Genomic DNA, 19486 nt, shown 5'->3' with positions numbered 1-19486 from the left:
GCCAGCACCCAGCGCAGCCAGGCCTCTGCGGGGGGAGCGGGCCAGCCTCAGCCTTGACTTCCGCCTCCCAACCCCGCCCGCTCCCGCCGGAAGAAGGAACCTTCTGCAGCTGCCTCCGGGGGCCTCACAACGCCCCTCTGAGAGAAGCCAGCTCCCAAGCCTGGTCTCTGTTCTGGACTCCAGGTGGGCCCGGCTCACCGCCCCGCGGGGGGTCTGATCCAACTGGGGCAGTCAGGACCGTCTGGGAACTCCAAGTCGGGCTGCGAGTGGCTTGGGCGTTTGTCCTCGGCTACAGCGCTCCCCGGCTCGTCGGAATGTGAGCCCCAGGGCCGGAGGTGGCGCCCAGTGGGAGGTGTCTGGGTCCTGGGGCACGTCCCTTGTGAGTGGCTTGGTGCCCTTCTCACTCTGGTGGTCCACGCGAGAGCTGGTCGCCCAGGAGCCTGGCGCCTCCCCCGCTGGCTCCTGCTCTTGCCCCGCGCTACACCTGCTCCCTGCCCACCTTCCGCCAGGCCTGGAAGCCCCCTGAGGCCTCACCAGGAGCCCCGCAGATGCCAGCACCAGACGGAATTGGGACCCCCAAATAAGCCTCTCCTGTTTCTATGCTCCTCAGCCTCAGAGACTCCTTTAGAGCAGTGCAAAACAGACAGACATGGCCAGAGACCCCTGGGAACTGCAGAGGGGCCGTATTCGTCCGCCAGCCCCGCAGAGCAGGGAGAGGCAGCAGGGAGAAGGGACCCGGCTCCCAGAGCAAGCAGAGACAGACTCCTTCACAGGGCAAAGGTACCCTCTGCTCCTGATGGTCTCTGGGGCCCGGGACCAGACCCTCGGGAAACCTGCCCTGCTCTGGCGGGCTTCCCTCTCCTGCTTGGGTTGAGGGGGGTTTCTGGTGCAAACTCCCAACCCTGACGAAGACGCCTGCTGGCTGCTGCTCGAGTCAGCCGTCTCCACACATGCAGGCAACACGGGGCCAGGGTTAGACAGCACGCCCTGCCTGCCGGCACGCTGCCCTTTGAAGAAGCTTGCGCCGAGATGCGGGAGCCTAACCCCAGGGACGAGGCAAAAGGAGGCTCCCACAAGGCAGAGACAGGCACCTCAAGGGTGAAGGCTGGCTGTCCCCCCAGCACCCGGGACCCGCATCAGAACGAGAAGGAAGACACACGAACACCCGCCACGGCAGGGCGGCACTGACCCTCGGGAAGGTCACAGACGCGTCTCCGCCGACGGAGCAGATACCACAGCAGCAGCAGGACGTAGACGGCTGTGGCCAGGCTGCCCGAAGCCCAGATGACCACGTTCCCAAGCAGGTGGATCTGGGCCTGGACACACACAGGAGAGCGTCAGCCGCCGGCCCCTGCTCGGGAGGGGAGGCGGAAAGAAAACCAGGCCCAGGCGCGCCTGAGCACCCGCTGGGCCTCACGCCACAAGGACCAGGCAGACGCTCAGTTTTGTGAAATTCTCTTTGTAACGGCAGAGCTGTCTGCACAGGGATAGCGCACGAGCCAGGAGGGACCCTGGTTGCTCCAGGTCTTTCCCGCCCCTGAGCAGCCTCCTCCCACTTGTGAATGAGGGGGAGACAGGAGCGTGTCCTCTGTCTGCTGGCCCTGGGAACGCTTGTTGGGCAGCGACTCCGAGCCAACCCTAGCGGCCCCTTCCCTCCACTGGCTGAGGAAGGGCGACACACCAGCCAGCACGCGCGGCCACAAGGCGCGAGGCAGAAACAAGATGGGAAGCTTTAGAAGCCACTTTTGCCAGGAAACAGGGAGCTACATGCACCACAAAGGCGCCAAAGCCTGGGTTTCCTGCCCCAGGCAACTTGCTAGGACCTTACCCCTGGGCATCTGCTGGGAGTGACTCCCTGCTGCCAGAGCCTTTAGAGGAAAGTCAGTCACAGGCCTTTGTCAGGAAAGGCTTTGGAGCAACCCAGGACTTTCTAGGATGCAGTGGCTGCTTTTTTGTTTTTGAGTCGGGGTCTCACTCACCCAGGCTGGAGTGCAGTGGTGCAATCATAGTTCACGGTAACCTCAAACCCCTGGGCTCAGGTGCTCCTTCCACCTCAAGCCTCCTGAGTAGCTGGGACTACAGGTGCACGCCACCACACCTGGCTAATTATTTGACTTTTTGTAGAGATGAGGTTTCACTATGTTGCCCAGGCTGGTCTTGAACTCCTGGGTTCCAGCGACCCTCCCTCCTTGGCCTCCAAAAGTGCTGGGATTACAGGCAGGAGTCCCCGCACCCAGCCTCACAGTGGCTACTCTTTTTTTTCTTTCTGAGCTGGAGTCTCACTATGTCACCCAAGCTGGAGTGCAATGGTACGGCCACCCCAGCATCAACCTGTGGCCTCTGGCGATCCTTCCGCCTCAGCCTTTCACATAGCCAGAACTACAGGTGTGCACTCCCACACCCAGCTAATTTTTTAATTTTTTATTGCAGAGATGAAGTCCTGCCGAGTCAAACCGCGGGTGCTGGCAGTTCGCCTCCTTGGCCTCCCGGAGTGCTGGGATTACAGGCTTGAGCCACCACACCCGGCCACAGTGGCTACGCTTGATGCCAGAAGGAATCCTCACCAACCAGACCTGCCCGGGTCAGGCGCACACACTTACGCTGGTCCTGGGGTGCAGCCAGTAGGCAATGCTGGTGTCCAGGGTGACCCACTCCAGCGGGGTGGAGCTGTACTTGTGCTCCGAGGCATCACTCCTCAGCGACAGCATCCTCCACTGGAACAATGCAGAGACTCAGACACGGGCAGCAGACGCCCCGCTGCAGGCGGGCTCTGCTGAAGGGGGCTGAGCCACTGCTGCCCCTGGCGTGCGAGCTGGCCCACCTCACGTCCCGTGCATTCTGCCAGGCGGCAGCATGCCGAGAAGCTGGACTCCAGCCCCGCTCTGGCCTCGGAGGCTCGCCCCACCCCACGGCCAGCCGCCGCCTCTGCTGCTGATGGGGCTCAGGGCTCTCGGAGGTCCCTTGCAGACTGGGGTCTCCGAGCTTCTACTACGTTGACTGTGGCTGGACCAGGGGCCTTAGGGACACTGCGGGACCCGCTCCTGATGGCAGGACCAGGACATGGGCTCGTGGCCACTTTTACTGGGGAGAGAGGAGACGCTCGTTCTCCTGAGCCCGGGTTCCAGCTGAAAGCCTGACCATGAGGTAAGGGCCCCGCAGACCCAGGCTTCCCCCGCCGCGAGTCACCTGCAGCTCTGAGAACCTGGCCATGAAGCTGAGGTTCCTGCTGAGGTCAGCCTGTGTGGGCGAGTGCAGCTCCAGCTCCCGCTCCTTCTGCTCCTGGCCTGGCAGAACGTTCCAGAGCACAAGGGACAGCAGGAGAGCGAGGTCAGCGGGCTCAGAACAGACGCTGTACGCTCGGCAAAAGCAGCCTCCCCACAGCCCACAGCTCCATGGGGCTGCGGCTCCCCCCCTCGTTTCCCGCCCCGCCCAGGGCCACCCGCCCAGGCAGGCCGCTTGGTGCCTGGAAGGCACCGCCCTGGGACGCCCGGACCTTCTGGCGCAGAGGGCGTGTCCCGAGTGGTCCCAGGTGCAGCCGCGCGCAGGGAGGGAGCTGGGTGTCATCGAGGTGGGGGGTGCTCAGTCCCCGACACGCGGGCCCGCCGGACTCACTCGTGCCGTAGCGATGTTCCTCCACGTTCCACGCCCCGCTCCCATGATAGCCCCGCGACAGCTTCTCCCCGACCACCTCCAGCTGCCGAAAGCCCCAGTCGGGGAGGTGCGTCCCACTCAGCTGGAAGGAAAAGGGCGTGAAAGCTGAGTCTTCCCCTAGGTGGTCACTCTGTCTGCAGATGTCCCCGCAGGAGCATCCTGTTAGGACAGCATCCTGAGAAGTTAGAATAACCTCCCTCCCTCCGAGTAGAAGAAACACGCAGTGACTTTCACCAGGTGTGGCCTGCTCGGCTCGGTGAACAGCCTGGAGCCCACAGCCTCAGACAGGCAAGCCGGCTGCACCCTTACCTTCAAGATGGCTGATGTATTCACGTGCACAAAGCGGACCTCTGACAAGATGGTCTTCCAGATTTCGGTGTCTGATTCCCTGTTTACAATGTCCTACAAAAACACACCTTGCTGATTTTTTTTCCCCCGAGTTGGCATCTCACTCTGCCCAGGCTGGAGTGCAGTGGCACGCCCATGGGCACCGCAGCCTCGACCTGCTGGGCTCAGGTGATCCTTCACCTCAGCCTTCCAAGTAGCTGGAACCACAGGCACCTGCCACCATGCCTGGCTAATTTTTTTATTTACTGTAGAGACGAGGTCTCGCCAAGTTGCTTGGGCCGGTCTCGAACCCCCGGGCTCAGGCAATCCTCTCACCTCGGCCTCCCAAAGTGGTGGGATGACAGGCGTGAGCCACCGTGCCCAGCATACCTCGATTACTGCATTCCTTTCCAAATTTCCTTCAACATAAAAATAAAAACCAGTTTCCAAACAATACAGTCAATTTGGGAGCGGGGCACAGGGGCTCATACCTGCAATCCCTTGGGAGGTTGAGGCTGGAGGCCTGCTTGAGCCCAGGCGTTCGAGATCAGCCTGGGCAACATTGATATTGAGACCTCGTCTCTGCAAAAACACTTTAAAAGTTAGCCAGGTGTGGTGGTGTGTGCCTGCAGTCCCAGCTCCTTAGGAGGCTGAGGCGGGAGGCCTGCCTAAGCCCGAGGGCGAAGGCGGCGATGAGCCGTGATGGCACCACGGCACTCCAGCCCGGGCGACGACAGACTGAGAACCTCACCGCGGACACAAGAGGGAAAGAAAGAAGCCTTTTCGTGTCTGCGATTCGAGACAAGCCCTAAGCCAGGGAAGCCCCCAGGGACAGAGCCAGGCACTCTTGCACAACACCCACAACACCCGTGCTGGGCAAGGGCTGAGGGAAGCACACCATCCTCCTTGCAGGGTCCACGCCAGATGCTTCCCGCAAGAGGCTGCCCGGCCTGCTGCTCCGCGAGCCTTTGCCCAGGGCTGCCCGTTCACGAGAGGCACCGCGCTCTGGCCAGACAGCGAGCGCTTCTTATCCCTCAGTTGGCAGGACTCAGAGACGCTGCCAGGGAAGACTGGCCACTGGCCCTGCAGGATGCAGCGCTGGGTCATAAAAAAGACAACTGACACCTGCAGAGCACCCTGCGCTGCCACATCCTGACAGGCGGAGGCCTCACGATGGCCCCACACTCACACACCGTCATTTTTCCCGTTTCACTGACAAGAACCAATGAGCCCAGAGGCTCATGGGAGCAGGGCCCTGGGAGGAACCCAGCAGGCCTGCCCAGGCCCCACCCTGTGGCAGGGAACCCACTCCCGACACGCTCCTCCTGTCCTGTTCTATGAGCTGTGGGAGCCAGGTGATGACAGTGCCATCAAAAAGGAGGCTCACATCTGTCATCCAGCACTTCGGGAGGCGTAGGCAAGAGGATTGGCTGAGTCCAGGGGTTCGAGACCAGCCTGGGCAACTTAGCAAGACCTTGTCTCTACAATTAAAAAAAAAAGCCAGGCATGATGGCACGCACCTGCTGCCCCAGCTACTTGGGAGGCTGAGGCAGAAGGATCACCTAAGCCCAGGAGGTCGAGGCTGTGGTGAGCTGTGATTGTGCCACTGCACTCCACCCTGGGTGACACAGTGAGACCCCGATTCAAAAAAGAAGGGCAGAGGAGGACAAGGTGGAGGATGAGAGGAGATCAGCAGCAGGATGTCAAAGGGATCGGGAACAGAACAGGCGGGACTGTCACTGTAACCTTCCTTGGGGAGCGCTCCCCTCGAGGGGCAGGTACGTGGAACTCACGCCGAGGCAGGACCACGGAGGAGAAGAGGGAGACACAGAGGGTGCAGACACAAGTACGTGGGGCACAGAGAAGGCAGAAGGGGCTGGCTCCGCACAAAACCGGGAAGCCAGCCGACGCCGGGCCTCGCAGCCAGGGCAGCCCAGCAGGCACGTGGCACTCACACTATCGAGAACCAAGTGGGGGAGCTAGTGTGAGTGGAGCCGCTACAGGCCCCCAGAGGCCTGAAGGAGAGCGGGACCGTCGCCACAGAAATCAGCCCAGCACACGGCTGCGATCCCAGGGATGTAGCTGCACTGGGCACCACGCCCTCAGGTGCACAGACATGACGTGACCCAAGAGCGGAACCCTTCTTTGTGAGACGGGCCTAGGAGACGCGATTCTGTGAGGGGAGCACGTTGTCCTGGGTGTTCGGCGGAGAGGCGAGCATAGGCCCAGCAGTCTCGGGAACATCCCCTGCTCTGCTGGCCAAGCCTCTCCCCAGAGAAATCTGAGAAACGTCCCTTCTGGGGACTGACTGAGAGGTGCTTCTCCTGGTCATGGGGTGGCCAGGGTGCATGTCCCATGTTTAGGACCCTGTCTTGAAGCTGAACAGGTTGGGAGAATGTTCACCTGGCCAAGCCCCAGAGCACACAGAGCCGGGCCCAAAGCAAACCCAAAGCAGACAACCTCTGAGCAAACTCCTGCCTGGTACATGAAGCCTCCAGACCCCAGGATCCATGCAGGAGGAGGCATCTGCTCCCGGTGAAACTCCTCTATTTTATGAATGAACTAAGTGATTTTGCATCTGAACTTGAATCACTCCAGACATGGCAGTTGCTAAGGTTCTGTGTGAGAAAGCATGCACGCCCGATAGAGCAGCCTGCCTGGCGGCCTGCCCAGTCCCAGCGACACTCACCAGTTTCCAGAGGCTCTGCGCGGGCATTGAGATGTTATAGTCGATGTAGCAGGAGACCTCCTGTGCGTGGGGGCTCAGCGGGGCCGCGACGTCATGCCTGGGAGACCAACGCAGACAGGGCTTTCAGGAGGGATTCTCTGTACTCCTTGGAGAGGCAGCTACTGTCTCTTCCGGGAAAAGCTGCTTTTCAGAAACTAAGCCAGCTCAGCCCTAAAGGACAACCCAACCCCATCAGCGGTCACCACCCAGACTGCACACGCTGAGGCAGTGGAGAAGCACTGAGAAGGCAGAAGAAGCCTCCACATCTCCCGGGGGAAGCACACTCTGCGGAGTCTTAGCCTTGGAGTAAAATACAGTGGGTGTCACCACACCACTCAGTGGATGGATGAGTGGGCCAGGTCTCAGAGGAAGGAACCAATACCACATGAGCTGCCGTGAGAACCTGACCCAGCCCAGCACAGCACCGACAGAGAACCTAGAGGTGCAGTGCTGCCCAGGCCCATGCCCAGCGGACCCGGGGGACAGGGCTGTCCTCTGTGATAATCAACCTTAAAGTTCAGAAACACCCATTTCCCCTGCATTCACACACTCAGTGATCGCTGTATCACACCACGCACCTGGCACCACTAGGAGGCGGTGACCCGGCCGTGAACAAGACTGGCCCTCACAGCTCTTTGGGAAACAGCCACCCGCACTGGTGGCCACAGTGCACCGCTGTGGGAGGGCCGCAGAGAAAACTAACAGGGTGGGGGCAGCTCCCAGGAAAGGCTCTCTGATGTGGTGACACTCAGTGGACACCTGAACGGGGTGGGCGAGGGGGCCGTGGGCGAGCCAAGTCCAAGGACGTTATAGCAGGGGCTGCACTTGCCAGCTGGGTTAGTGGGGACGCAGAGAGCCCAGACTGACAGGGTGAAGCATGTCAGGAGTTGCCAGGGACCCCAGCAGGGGAAACACTGAGCCCAGTGGGACGTCACAGGCCCATAGGGTGGCCACGTGGGGCGTGAGGGGAGGCAGGAAGCCGGGACAAAGGAAGCAGGGCCTGGTGGATGGGGAGTGACGGGAGAAGGCAGGGTCCCTGCGGGGTCAGTTCTGAAGGGCGCGACCGCAGGATCTCCTGGCGGACAGACGCAGAACGGGACAGGGAGGCGTCAAGGTGATGCACAGGTCACCAGCTCTTCCCTGGGAGCTGCAGGGCCTCGGGCGTCCGTGGGGAAAGCTGGACCAGGACATGAGACAGGGGCCACGGAGAGCAGAGGTGAGACCGGAGAGCTGGGCAGGTAGAGTAAGGGCCCCAGGACTGAGCCCACGCGAGGGCACGCAACAGGCAGGTCTCAAGAGGAGGCTGAGAACGAGGGCGGGGGGCCAGAGAGAAGCCCGTGACGGAGGACGAGGCCAGGAACAACCGTGCCCAACACTGCCCAGAAGGCAGTCAGATAAGGGTAAGAGCTGGCAGAGAAGAAACTGTGTGGCTCGGTTTATGCAGACAGAAGTCCTCCTTGAACTCACTCCCATGTCACACGAGGAGTGCCCACACCTCCTTCAAGTGGCCAGCCCATGTGCTCCTCACCCACTGTCGACAGCCTCGGCCCAGCCTCTGAGCTCTCACACTGGGGAGCACTGGGTGCCTCCGCCTGGCCCTCGCCAAGGCGCCACGCCCTCCCAATCCCTCCCTTAGCTGCCAGCCCCGGTTTCTCTCAGACCTCACACAGTCCTTGGGTGGGGGAGACAAGGTGTGGCCTTGGCAGCGTCTCTGGGTGGCCCTGAGGAGAACCATGCGGGCGAGAGAATGGGGCGGGGGAGGCGTACTCACGTGTTGAGCAGGCGGGAGGTCATGCCGTGGACGAGCTGCACCACATCTCCATGCCGCACAGGCCGTGGGGGGTTGCTCACTACCTGCTGATGCCTGTGGGATGTGGCACCATGCTAGGGGCCTGCCAGGAGGGCCCCAGAGCCGCATGGCAGAGACCTCTCCTGCCCCACGTGGGCCATATGAGGGTGAATTCATAGACCACCAGACACACGTGTTTAACTGAACTCTTCTGAAACATTAGGCCACTTGCTAAGTGTGGTCCCATCTGCAAGTCACTGTGTTTGTCTACAAGTGTGACAGTGACAAATACACCATGACTGCCAAGAAATCCTTCTTCTGACAGATGGACACTCTCCCACCCCCCTCCTTTTTTTTTTTTTTTTTGAGTTGGAGTCTCACTCTGTCCCCCAGACCGGAGTGCAGTGGCTGCTCCCGGCCACCGCAGCCTCGACCTGCTGGGCTCCAGCGATCCTTCCACCTCAGCCTTCCAAGTAGCCGGAATTACAGGCGCGCCTTACCACACCCGGCTAATTTTTTTATTTATTGTAGAGATGAGGTCTCACTGCCCAGGCGGGTCTCGAACCCACGGGCTCAGGCAATCCACTCACCTCAGCCTCCCAAAGGCGCGGGATTACAGGCTGAGCCACCGAGCCCGGCTACCCCCCTCCTTTTTAAAAAAATTGTTTTAGGGCTGGGCATGGTGGCTCAACGCTTTGGGAGGCCGAGGTGGTAAGATCGCTTGAGTCCAGGAGTGTGAGACCAGCCTGGGCAACATAGCAAGACCTTGTCTCTACCCAAAAAATCAAAAACTTTAGCCGGGCATGGTGGAGCATGGCTGTAGTCCCAGCTCCTCGGGAGGCTGAGGTGGGAGGACTGTCTGAACCCAGGAGGCTGAGGCTATGGTGAGCCACAATTGTGCTACCGTACTCCAGCCTGGGTGATGGTGAAACCCCTGACTAGAAAAAAGTTATTTTAAATAATTAAACTGGCAGGATAACCAGGTGAGACCGACTCTTGTTCCATACTAAGTCAAGAAAAGTATATTAAGAGTCTGTCACGTCCCAGCCCCCGGGCTGGCTGCTGAGTGTGTGGTCGAACGAGCTGGACAGTCCCCGCTGCCCTCCCATTGCTGTAGGGGCTGGGAATCAGATGGTGAGCAGGAGACAGACACGTTCACGCCAGCAAGCTCGCGACCAGGCCACAAGGAGGCCCACGGGCCCTGGCGGGGGAGGTGGTGCCCTGGAGGGCAAGCTCAGGAAGCCTCCCTGAAGCCGTCCTTCACTTTCAGTAACAAGGAGCCTGTCCTGCTCTAGAGATGCGAATGGGCAAGTGTGTGCCAGGGTGGCCAGGTCAGGGCCAAAAGCCGGGGCGGGGCTGTATCATGCAGGGGCTTCGTTCTGTGGCAATGGAGGTTCAGAGGGGGTCTGGGTAGGAGAGCGGCCTGACACAATCACATCTGGAAAGGCCACTCAGGTTGCAGGGGCTAGAGCTGGGGGTTGAGGAGGGCAGTGGTGGGAGAAGACCAGCAGGGGGAACAGACGAGACTGCGCGAGACCTCACGTGAGAGCAGAAGCCACAGACTAGACGAGGGATGTGAGCCAGGGGGCCTCCATTTGGGACCCGAGCAAGCCGATGCCAGGTTCAAGGGGATGGGTGGATTCTTGTTCTTTTTTTTATTTTTTTATTTTTTTTTCTTTGAGTCTCACTCTGTCGCCCAGACTGGAGTGCAGTGGCCGCTCCCAGCCACTGCAGCCTCAACCTGCTGGGCTCTGGTGATCCTTCCGCCTCAGCCTTCCATGGAGCTAGAACTACAGGCGTGCGCTACCACACCTGGCTAATTTTTTTGATTTATTGTAGAGATGGGTCTCACCAATTTGCCCAGGCAGGTCTCGAACCCGCGGGCTCAGGCAATCCACTCACCTCGGCCTCCCAAAGCGCGGGATTACAGGCTGAGCCACCGAGCCCAGCCAGGTTCTTGTTCTTGTAAGGAGGGAACAGGTGGCAGGAGACGGTGAGGGGAGGCGGGGAGGGACGCAGGGAGGGGGAAGTCGAGGCCTGCCTGTAACACTCTCAGGAGGAGCTACTGAACACGCAGTTTACAGTGGGTCTGACCACCTACTCCCCGACCTCGGACTTGCTGGCACTGGCCTTGTGCCCATGATGACCGGGGTTGGTGAGGGAGGGCGCACAGACAGAGAAGAGGGACCCCTGGCCCCAGGGTCTCGTCTGGCCAGGCCAAGAGGTGAGCTCCGCTCTGCAGTGCTGGGGCCCACACTCACCTCCCAGGATCCTTTACGATCCACCAGTTGTTGATATCTTTGAAGGGGTAGCAGGTCACTTGCTGCTGGTGGGAGCTGCCCCGGCCATTCTCATATCTGCATGAAGAAGACAACACAAACATGTACTGGGAGGTGGGTCCGTCTCTGGGCCTGCAGGCCTCTCCACCTAGCAGAGTATTTCAGGGAAAACAAAGACATGACAAGAAGCCTCAATCTATCAGGGGTCAGAGAATGGGAGGACTTGGCAGCACTGAGGCCAGGAAAGCCGTGGAGCCGACGCCAGGCACACTGGGACCCGTGGCACACCAAGTCCCTACAGCCGTCCCACTCAGAAACCACAACTCTCACTGGCGATCAGCACCCAAAGCTCAACTTCCTTCCGGCTTACAAACTTAAGTCGCCAAGATAAGAAAAATTAGGAGAAAAAAACATTTTTTAACCTTCAAATTAAAACAGTCACTTTCCTTACATCATGGGGTAGGTGCTCTGGTGGGAATGGAGCCAGCAGGGCAAGGGCTTGCCAAAGACGTTCCTCAGGGTGACCTGGGACCCAAAAGCCACCTGCAGCGGCTGGCCTTGGGTGATCCGAGCCAGTCCCCCCTAAGACAAAAGTAGAAAGGTCGGTGAGTGAGAGAACGGTACACCTAAGCCAGTCCTCCTGCCAGCCACACCTCCTTCCGGGATAATATTTGGCATAGTGGTAACTTGTTACACAATTAGTTATAATTCTCTATCATTTAATCATGTCATGTTACATTGCAGAATCATAATTGGAGCTATTTCTGACTGAAGGCTGCCTCTGGGCCAGGCACTCAGCTGAGCCCTCCACTCACACAGCATTTAGTTCTGACAAGCATCCTATGAGACAAGGGCAGTCATGTCTATTCAAGAGACGAGAAGGCGGGCGCCGTGGCTTGTGCCTGTAATCCCAGCACTTTGGCTGAGGTGCAAGGAGTGCTTGAGTCCAGGAGTTTGAGACCAATCTAGGCACCACAGCAAGACCCAATCTCCACAAAAATTTTTTTAAATTAGACAGCGGCGCATGTCTATAGTCTCAGCTACTTGGGAGGCTGAGATAGGAGGATCACCTGAGCCCAAAGGGTCAAGCCCATGATCGTGCCACTGCATTCCAGCCTGGACAACAGAGGGAGACCTCGATTCCGAAAAAAAGGAGATGAGAAACTGAGCCTGAGTGGATCAAGTAATCTGTGCAAACGCATACACCAGCCACGGGCAAGCAGGTTAGGCAGCAGGCCCGCTGGCTTCAGGGTCTGCAGGCCTGAGCCTCCGCTGGTACATAGAACTACAGCTACGTTTTTATGAACAAAGTCAGAGTCTGTCCTGTCCGACACTGGAGCTGCCCAGGGCTTGCAGGACTTTACTAAAATGTTCTCAGCAAGTCAGACTGAAAAGTTAAGAGAGCTGACCCCTCCATCTGCTCCACAGCACCAGCAGAGTCAGAATTGGTTTAGAAATGCTGACGCAAAGTCCCCATGTCTCGATTTGGCTCTCCTCCAATGCTCACTTGACAATGTCTAAGAGCCTCTGAGTCCACTCCACCCCCCTTCTCACGCGGCTGTGCAGGCCACTCCTTACCTCCAAGCTGGCCTGGAAGGCACTGGACATGACCTGGTCGTGAGGCCCAGAGCGGTAGAGCAGAGCCAGGTGGACATAGAAGAACAGCACATACAGGATGGCCGGGAGGACCAGCAAAGCCGCTGCCCTGGCGAGCAAGTGGCAGAACACGCAGACCTGCCAGAAAGGTCGGGAAGCATCACCTCCAGCCACACAGAAGGCATGCCCACTTCCAGACTGTACGGGCTTGGAAAGGTGGTGACAGAAGCTCCAACCTCTCCATGGAGGTTGACAGGTGAGGCTGCCCAGACCCGTCTGCTGCTAAAGCTTGGGGATTCGGGACTTTCTGCCAAATACTTCCTGTGACATCCCCTGCCTGCCCCACACAGGCCAGCCTGACGCAGCCTGGACATCAGCACCTACGTTGGACAAAACCCGGTCTCCAATCAGGTGCCAGGCATGGACAGCCGCCACGCCGAGCACCAGCAGGTACGTGAACACACCCATGTACTTGATGCTGAAAGACAGAATTGAAACAAAGTCAAAACGAGACAAGAAACACGAGGAGAGGATGGTGCCCAAGCCCGGGGATCAGACTCACCCCATGGCACAGGAGCAAGCAACCCCAGTCAGTGTCAGCCAAAGCCACCATCTCAGAGAGAAAGGGCTGGAAGAAAAACAGAAAACAGAGTTGATGGAGATAGGAGTTGTTCAGTTTCCTAAAGGCCAGAGAAGCCACACACTTCTCAGAGAAATCTTCTGGCCGGCCGGCTGTACTAAGCACCAGGCATAGTCAAAAAGATTCTCCAGCACCCAGAGGACCTGTCTGGCAGAACTTTTCTTTTGTCCAGAAACTTGCTCCTGCTAGTTTAAGTTATAGAAAAAGGAGGACGCATTTATGAAGACATGAGCCACAGAACAACCTCCAAAATATTAGGAGACGAGAAGGCAACTCCTTAAAAAGATACCAGGTCATCTCAGGTCAAAGAGCCATCCACAATCTTTTTTCTCATTAGCTGAGAAAGATGCACCGCCCACCCCCACCCCCTCCTATTTTCTGTACCTGTGTTTCTGGCAGTTGTAAAACTTCAGGTAGGACAACACAGCCAGCAGATTAAAAAATATTAACATGGACTCCAGAAGCATCAGCCTTGACTGGGTGATGAGAGTATTCTCTGTTACAAAGAGGAAATGCATGTCAGTTTTAAGGTACAAGGGTAAACGTTCAAAGACAAAAAACATTCACAAAAAGGCTTAACTAAGACAGACAGCAATGTCCCCAAGTGACACAACGTGAAGGGGGACGTTCAGAAAGTGGTGGCTGGAAGGGGACACGCTCCATGCCATGAGAACATCTCCTCAGGTGGGGATCACACCTAGTGACACTTAACTCTGTGGGCCTGGGCAAGCCACTTAGTTTTTCTGAGTCTTTATTTTTCTCATTTGCAGAAGTAACATCAACTTTGTAGGGCTGCTGAGAATATTAAGATATTACACAGGCACGGGGCCTCATAGAGTCGCCACTCAATAAACAGTCCCTTTTCACTTTCTAGTCTAACTTGTTACTTGATTTAATTTTGCCAGTTTGTACACCTGAGCTGAAAGATCCTTTCTGAAGAGTATCCACTAACTCATGAGTCTGGCTCCATCAGCAGAGGCCTGGGAGGAGTTGGAATGAGGGTAAGTCATCATCTGGGGGCAGGCTTGGCTGGAGACGGAGGTGCTCACACATATGTGTGCCCTGAGCACCTTCTGAGCAGTTTTATATGGCCACACCCCCACTGTGGACAAAAGTCCGACCCCACAGCTCAGCAATCTCAGAGCCGAGGGGTCCACCTGGGTGATTTACAGAGGCAAATCTGGATAAACCAGATGCACCTTCTACAGTACTCCAGCAGGCTCTCTAAACCTGGAGGCTCTCTAAACCTGCACGCTCTTGTGGGTCTCATGCCGTGTGGTAACAAAGCGCACTCTGCCTCGTTCATCCAGAGAGGGTCGGCCTAGGCTTACCAATGAGCACCAGGAGAGCAGCCCCCATGGCAGCACAGTGCGAGAAGTGGAGCTCCAACAGGATCTGATAGGCCATGGGGACCAACAAGGCCCCCGCGAGTGCCGGCAACAGGCGCAGGGACCCCACGGGCACGTTGCTACTGTATTCTGGAAAAGCAAATGCAGGCAGAGCTGAAGGCCCCACACACTACAGGCGTGCTTTCAAACAGAGTATCACGTTCACAGACTTGAAAGTCCCAGTTCACAAAAGCAGCAACTGAGTGCGCAGACTATGGGTAAAGGCTTTGAAATGAGCTTGTCAGTCAAGAAACTGGCTCTCACTAAGCACCAGAATGAGATCTAAGAATTCTGAAATGATTGTTTCACTTACTTATAACTTATCCCACCTATTTTCAAAAACATCGTGGCAACACACAAAACTTATACATATAAAAGATAACTGCAATCAGATGCTACATGTTGCATGTATGAAAAACCAGGGATGAAATAATTACTGTAACTAAACATTAAGGGTTTTTTGAGTTGGAGTCTCACTCCATCGCCCAGGCTGGAGTGCAGTGGCATGCTCACAGCTACCTCAGTGTTCACCTGCTGGGCTCAGGCGATCCCTCTGCCCCAGTCTTCCAAGTAGCCGGAACTACAGGCGCACTAATTTTTTTTTTTTAATTTATTGTAGAGACGAGGTCTCACCAAGTTGCCCAGGCTGGTCTTGAACCCCTGGGCTCAGGCAATCCTCTTGCCGCTGCCTCCCAAAGTGCTGGGATTATAGGTTTGAGCCACCGTGCCTGGCCAACACTAAGGTTTTTATGGACTTTTCAAAACTCTTTTACTTGTACCAGGATAATTTATTATGCCCTGGTGACTCTGATGAATAAACCACAGTTGTTAATCCCTAGGAAAACTACTTTCTTTCCATTCTAACATGTGCACATTAATAAAGGAAATGAAAAGTATCTTTTACCTGCTCCAATTCTGTTCCACAAAAAGTTACCGTCAAATCCTCCTAAATAACCTAAAACAGAAGATTCGTCAGTAACTATCTCAGTAAGCAAATATTTCTGGAGTACTATAGCAAGCAACAAAGAGAAAAGATAAATCAATAAGACATGGTTTCTGGTTATGTGCTCCTTAAAAAAGAAGACAAGTTTACTGCCCTTAAGAATGCTGATAAACTTGAAACATATCTGAGGTCCTGAAAGGTGAAGGCTACTCCTCTTATTAATCAGTTCTACCTCCCAAAGCCAGCAGCATATGGCCAAATGGTGGTCCACTGTCATCCAAAAAGAAGATCCGTTTCATGTAGAAAGAGATGTATTGCCCATAATACACTTCATCAAAACTGAAAAGAAAAATCCACATTACATTGTTAGGAATCTTAACTGTAAACAAAAGGTGTGAGAAAAAAATGTATGTTCTCAAACACCTTTAGGTAAGTGATCAGCAAAGGTTGGATCTTATACACCAAATGTATCCCATCATTTTATAGAGATGAAGTCTTTCTATATTGCTTAGGCTGGTCTCAAACTCCTGGGGCCAAGCAGTCCTCCCACCTCAGCCTCCCAAAGCACTGGGATTATAGGCACCCAGGTCCATCCCCAAATCGTAAGACACATACAAAGCACCACCCGTCTACAGGGATGGGGGGAGATTCAGCAAGCACAAGGGGCATGCAGCATGCAGGACACAGAGTCTAACGTCTCCCTAGTTTTCGTTTTAGGTGTCTACTACTAGCCAACCTACTGAAAGGCCTCAGGGGACGAGGCTAATCCCCACCCCTGAGGGCCACCTGCACAAGTCTGTGACTACAAGTTGCAATCAGACCTGGTGACCCAATGAAACAGTTGCAGATGTGAAAGGAAAACATGTAGGAACAACTGCAATAAAACGTTTTCAGGCAATTGGGGAAATCTGATGATACAAAGGAACTGCTGTCAATTTTTCAGGCATGATAATGCTATTGTGGTTATGTGATTTTTTTTTTTTTTAAGAGACAGGGTCTCGCTCTGTCACCCACACTGGAATGCAGTGGCTTGATCACAGCTCACTGTAGCCTCAAACTCCTGAGCTCAAGTGATCATCCCACTTCAGCCTCCTAAGTAGCTGGGACTACAGGTGCATGCCACCAAGTCGGCCTAATTTTTTTTTTGTAGAGACGGGGTCTCATGTTACCCAAGCTGATCTTGAACTCCTGGCCTCAAGCAATTTTCCTGCCTCAGCCTCCTGAGGTGCTGAAATTACAGGTGTGAACACCACCAGACCTGTGATTTTCAGGAATCCTCATCTTTTAGAGATATGTGTTGAATTATTTATAAATAAAATGTTTAGAATTTGCTTGAAAATAATACATGGCAGGGAGGGGCTGGATATAAACTGATAAGTGTTGGAGCTCGGTAATGAACATGTTGGTGGGGGGGGTCATTATACTAGTCTCCCTGCTTCTGCGTGTGTTTGGTGTTTTCCATAATAAAAAGTTCAACAAAAAAGAGCACGTACATTTAATCAGTTAATAAACAGCTCTTTGATAATAATAGCAGTCATTTCCCATTATGGAAGAAAAGCCGTGCTGAGTGCTCTCAACAGTGAAGACTCACTTCCAAATTCTTCAGTCCTCTGCCCTCTAGATTTTTTTTTTGAGTTGGAGTCTCACTCTGTCACCCAGACTGGAGTGCAGTGGCCGTTCCCAGCCTCAGCAGCCTCAACCTGCTGGGCTCCGGTGATCCTTCCGCCTTAGCCTTCCAAGTAGCTGGAACTACAGGCGTGCGCCACCATGCCCGGCTAATTTTTGATTTATTGTAGAGATGAGGTCTCGCCAAGTTGCCCAGGCGGGTCTGGAACCTGCGGGCTCAGGCAATCCACTCACCTCAGCCTCCCAAGGCGCGGGATGACAGGCTGAGCCACCGAGCCCGGCTTAGATTTTTTTTTTCTTTGAGTTGGAGTCACTCTGTCATCCAGGCTGGAGTGCAGTGGCATGCTCACGGCCACCGCAGCATCAACCTACCAGACTCAGGTGATCCTTCCGCCTCAGCCTTAAAAGCAGCTGGAACCACAGGCATGCGTCACCACACCCAGCTAATTTTTAAAAAATTTATTTATTGTAGAGATGATGTCATGCGATGTTGCTCAGGCTGTTCTCAAACTTCTGAGCTCAGGCAGTCCTCTCGCCTTCACCTCCCAAGGTGCTGGGATTACAGGCGTGAGCCACCATGCCAGGCTGCCCTCTAGATTTTCAAATGGTTACCTAGGTCTGGTAGCTATAAGTTTTTCCTCTACTGCACCCATTTAATGGGTCGAGTTTCACCTGCCGCCGACCCAGAAGGCAAGACCTAGAGGGCCTGTAAGGCCTATCCTGGGGACAAACTGGTCTCTCCTCTCACTGCCAAGAATATCCATCACCAAGAGGCCCCGGAGTTCAGGCTCCCATTCACGCTGCTGCAAACGGCAATTCTAGATTCACCCTGGGAGTCATCTGGCTTACACCACAGCCCGGGGGTGGGTGAGTTGCCACAGCCGGCTCAGCAACCCCATCCCAGTCAGGGCCACCACGTTCAAGTTGATGTCAGCGGTCACCACTATGGGGCGCTTCAAAAATCCCCACATCTTGCAGAAAAGGGGGCTCAGGAAGATGCCCTAGAAAAGAAGGAAGAACTGTCATCAGCAAAGGGGCAGCAAAAGGGCTCGACAAAAAGAATCCCCTTCACAGCAACTTGGATGGACTTAGAGACTATAATACTGAGTGATCTATCACAGAAGCAAAGAACCAAGTATCACCTGTTCTGACTCATAAGCGGACCATGAACAACTATTGTGATACCATAAGAAAGGAATTGGCAGCAGTAGGAAACTGCTGGGGGGGTCATCAACAAGGGTACCTGCATGGTGAACATTTGTATACCTAACCCTGAATTGTACCCCACATCTTTAAAATTAAAAATTAAAAAAAAGAATCCCAGTGGCCAGGCAGTGACTCACGCCTGTAATCCCAGCACTTTGGGAGGCTGAGGCGGGAGGACCGCTTGAGGCCAGGAGTTCAAGACCAGCGTGGACAACAGAGCGAGATCTATCTCTACAATAAAAAATTAAAAAGAGGCCGGGCTCGGTGGCTCAGCCTGTCATCCCGCACGTTGGGAGGCTGAGGTGAGTGGATTGCATGAGCCCGCAGATTCGGGACCCACCTGGGCAACTCGGTGAGACCTCATCTCTACAATAAATCAAAAATTAGCCGGGCGTGGTAGCGTGCGCCTATAGTTCCAGCTACTTGGAAGGCTGAGGCGGAAGGATGGCCGGAGCCCAGCAGGTTGAGGCTGCAGTGGCTGGGAGCGGCCACTGCACTCCAGTCTGGGCGACAGAGTGAGACTCCAACTCAAAAAGAAAAAAGAATCCCAAACCACCCTGGCTCCCAGGGAGAACCACAGCTCAGCAGGGCTGTTGAGCAAGGCAGAAGGAGAAGCTTGCAGGGTGTCCCTACTGGAGTGTCCCTACTGAAAGGTGAGCACATACTCCACCACCAAGGTTCAGGTCACACTGGGATCAGGGACAGGGCACTAGCAATCAGCTGGATTCAGGAACCTCAGGACGGGGCATTCACTTGCTTCAACTCATCCCACCCGCTGGGCACGGCCTGTGTATGAGGCCACTTCCCACATCATCCCTGGAGGATGCATTTGCACCCGGATTTCTTTTCTTTTGAGTTGGCGTCTCACTCTGTCGCCCAGACTGCAGTGCAGTGGCACGTCCCGACCACCGCAGCCTCGACCTGCTGGGCTCCGGCGGTCCTTCTGCCTCAGCCTTCCAAGTAGCTGGAAATACAGGCGCGCGCCACCGCGCCCGGCTAACTTTTTGATTTATTGTAGAGATGGGGCTCTCGCCAAGTTGCCCAGGAGGGTCTCGAGCCCGCGGGCTCAGGCAATCCACTTGCCTCGGCCTCCCAGAGTGCTGGGATGACAGGCTGAGCCACAGGAGCCCGGCCCCAAATTTTTTGGTTAATTGCAGAGACGAGGGGTCGCCAAGTTGCCCGGGCCGGTCTCGAACCCGTGGGCTCCGGCGATCCTCTCGCCTCGACCTCCCAAAGAGCTGGGATGACAGGCGTGAGCCACGGCGCCCGGCTGCACCCCGCCTCCTCCCCAGGCTGCGTCCCCCCGGAGCCCC

At 55.9% G+C, this 19486-nt stretch overlaps 1 protein-coding gene across 1 annotated transcript in view; it reads right to left on the bottom strand.

Annotated features, from left to right (window-relative positions):
• POMT1 (protein O-mannosyltransferase 1) overlaps nucleotides 1-17993 on the bottom strand; it is a 19455-nt gene extending 1462 nt beyond the window's left edge. Inside the window, exons 1-18 of the mRNA XM_021708648.1 lie at nucleotides 17817-17993; nucleotides 15574-15680; nucleotides 15303-15353; nucleotides 14342-14488; nucleotides 13395-13506; nucleotides 12933-12998; nucleotides 12755-12848; nucleotides 12353-12508; nucleotides 11226-11356; nucleotides 10757-10852; nucleotides 8478-8570; nucleotides 6668-6764; nucleotides 3961-4053; nucleotides 3613-3733; nucleotides 3187-3284; nucleotides 2601-2714; nucleotides 1190-1316; nucleotides 9-25 (exon numbers count right to left, since the gene is read on the bottom strand). Coding sequence (XP_021564323.1) covers nucleotides 9-25; nucleotides 1190-1316; nucleotides 2601-2714; nucleotides 3187-3284; nucleotides 3613-3733; nucleotides 3961-4053; nucleotides 6668-6764; nucleotides 8478-8570; nucleotides 10757-10852; nucleotides 11226-11356; nucleotides 12353-12508; nucleotides 12755-12848; nucleotides 12933-12998; nucleotides 13395-13506; nucleotides 14342-14488; nucleotides 15303-15353; nucleotides 15574-15680; nucleotides 17817-17938 — 1842 coding nt within the window. The 5' untranslated portion in view covers nucleotides 17939-17993. The remainder of the gene's footprint in view (nucleotides 1-8; nucleotides 26-1189; nucleotides 1317-2600; nucleotides 2715-3186; nucleotides 3285-3612; nucleotides 3734-3960; nucleotides 4054-6667; nucleotides 6765-8477; nucleotides 8571-10756; nucleotides 10853-11225; nucleotides 11357-12352; nucleotides 12509-12754; nucleotides 12849-12932; nucleotides 12999-13394; nucleotides 13507-14341; nucleotides 14489-15302; nucleotides 15354-15573; nucleotides 15681-17816) is intronic.
• Between the last annotated feature and the right edge of the window lie 1493 nt (nucleotides 17994-19486).

The sequence above is a fragment of the Carlito syrichta genome, unplaced genomic scaffold (assembly GCF_000164805.1).
Source record: "Carlito syrichta isolate Samal-C Ts95f unplaced genomic scaffold, Tarsius_syrichta-2.0.1 Scaffold143244, whole genome shotgun sequence".
Classification (NCBI taxonomy): Eukaryota; Metazoa; Chordata; class Mammalia; order Primates; family Tarsiidae; genus Carlito; species Carlito syrichta.
This window is presented reverse-complemented; position numbering and strand designations above follow the sequence as displayed.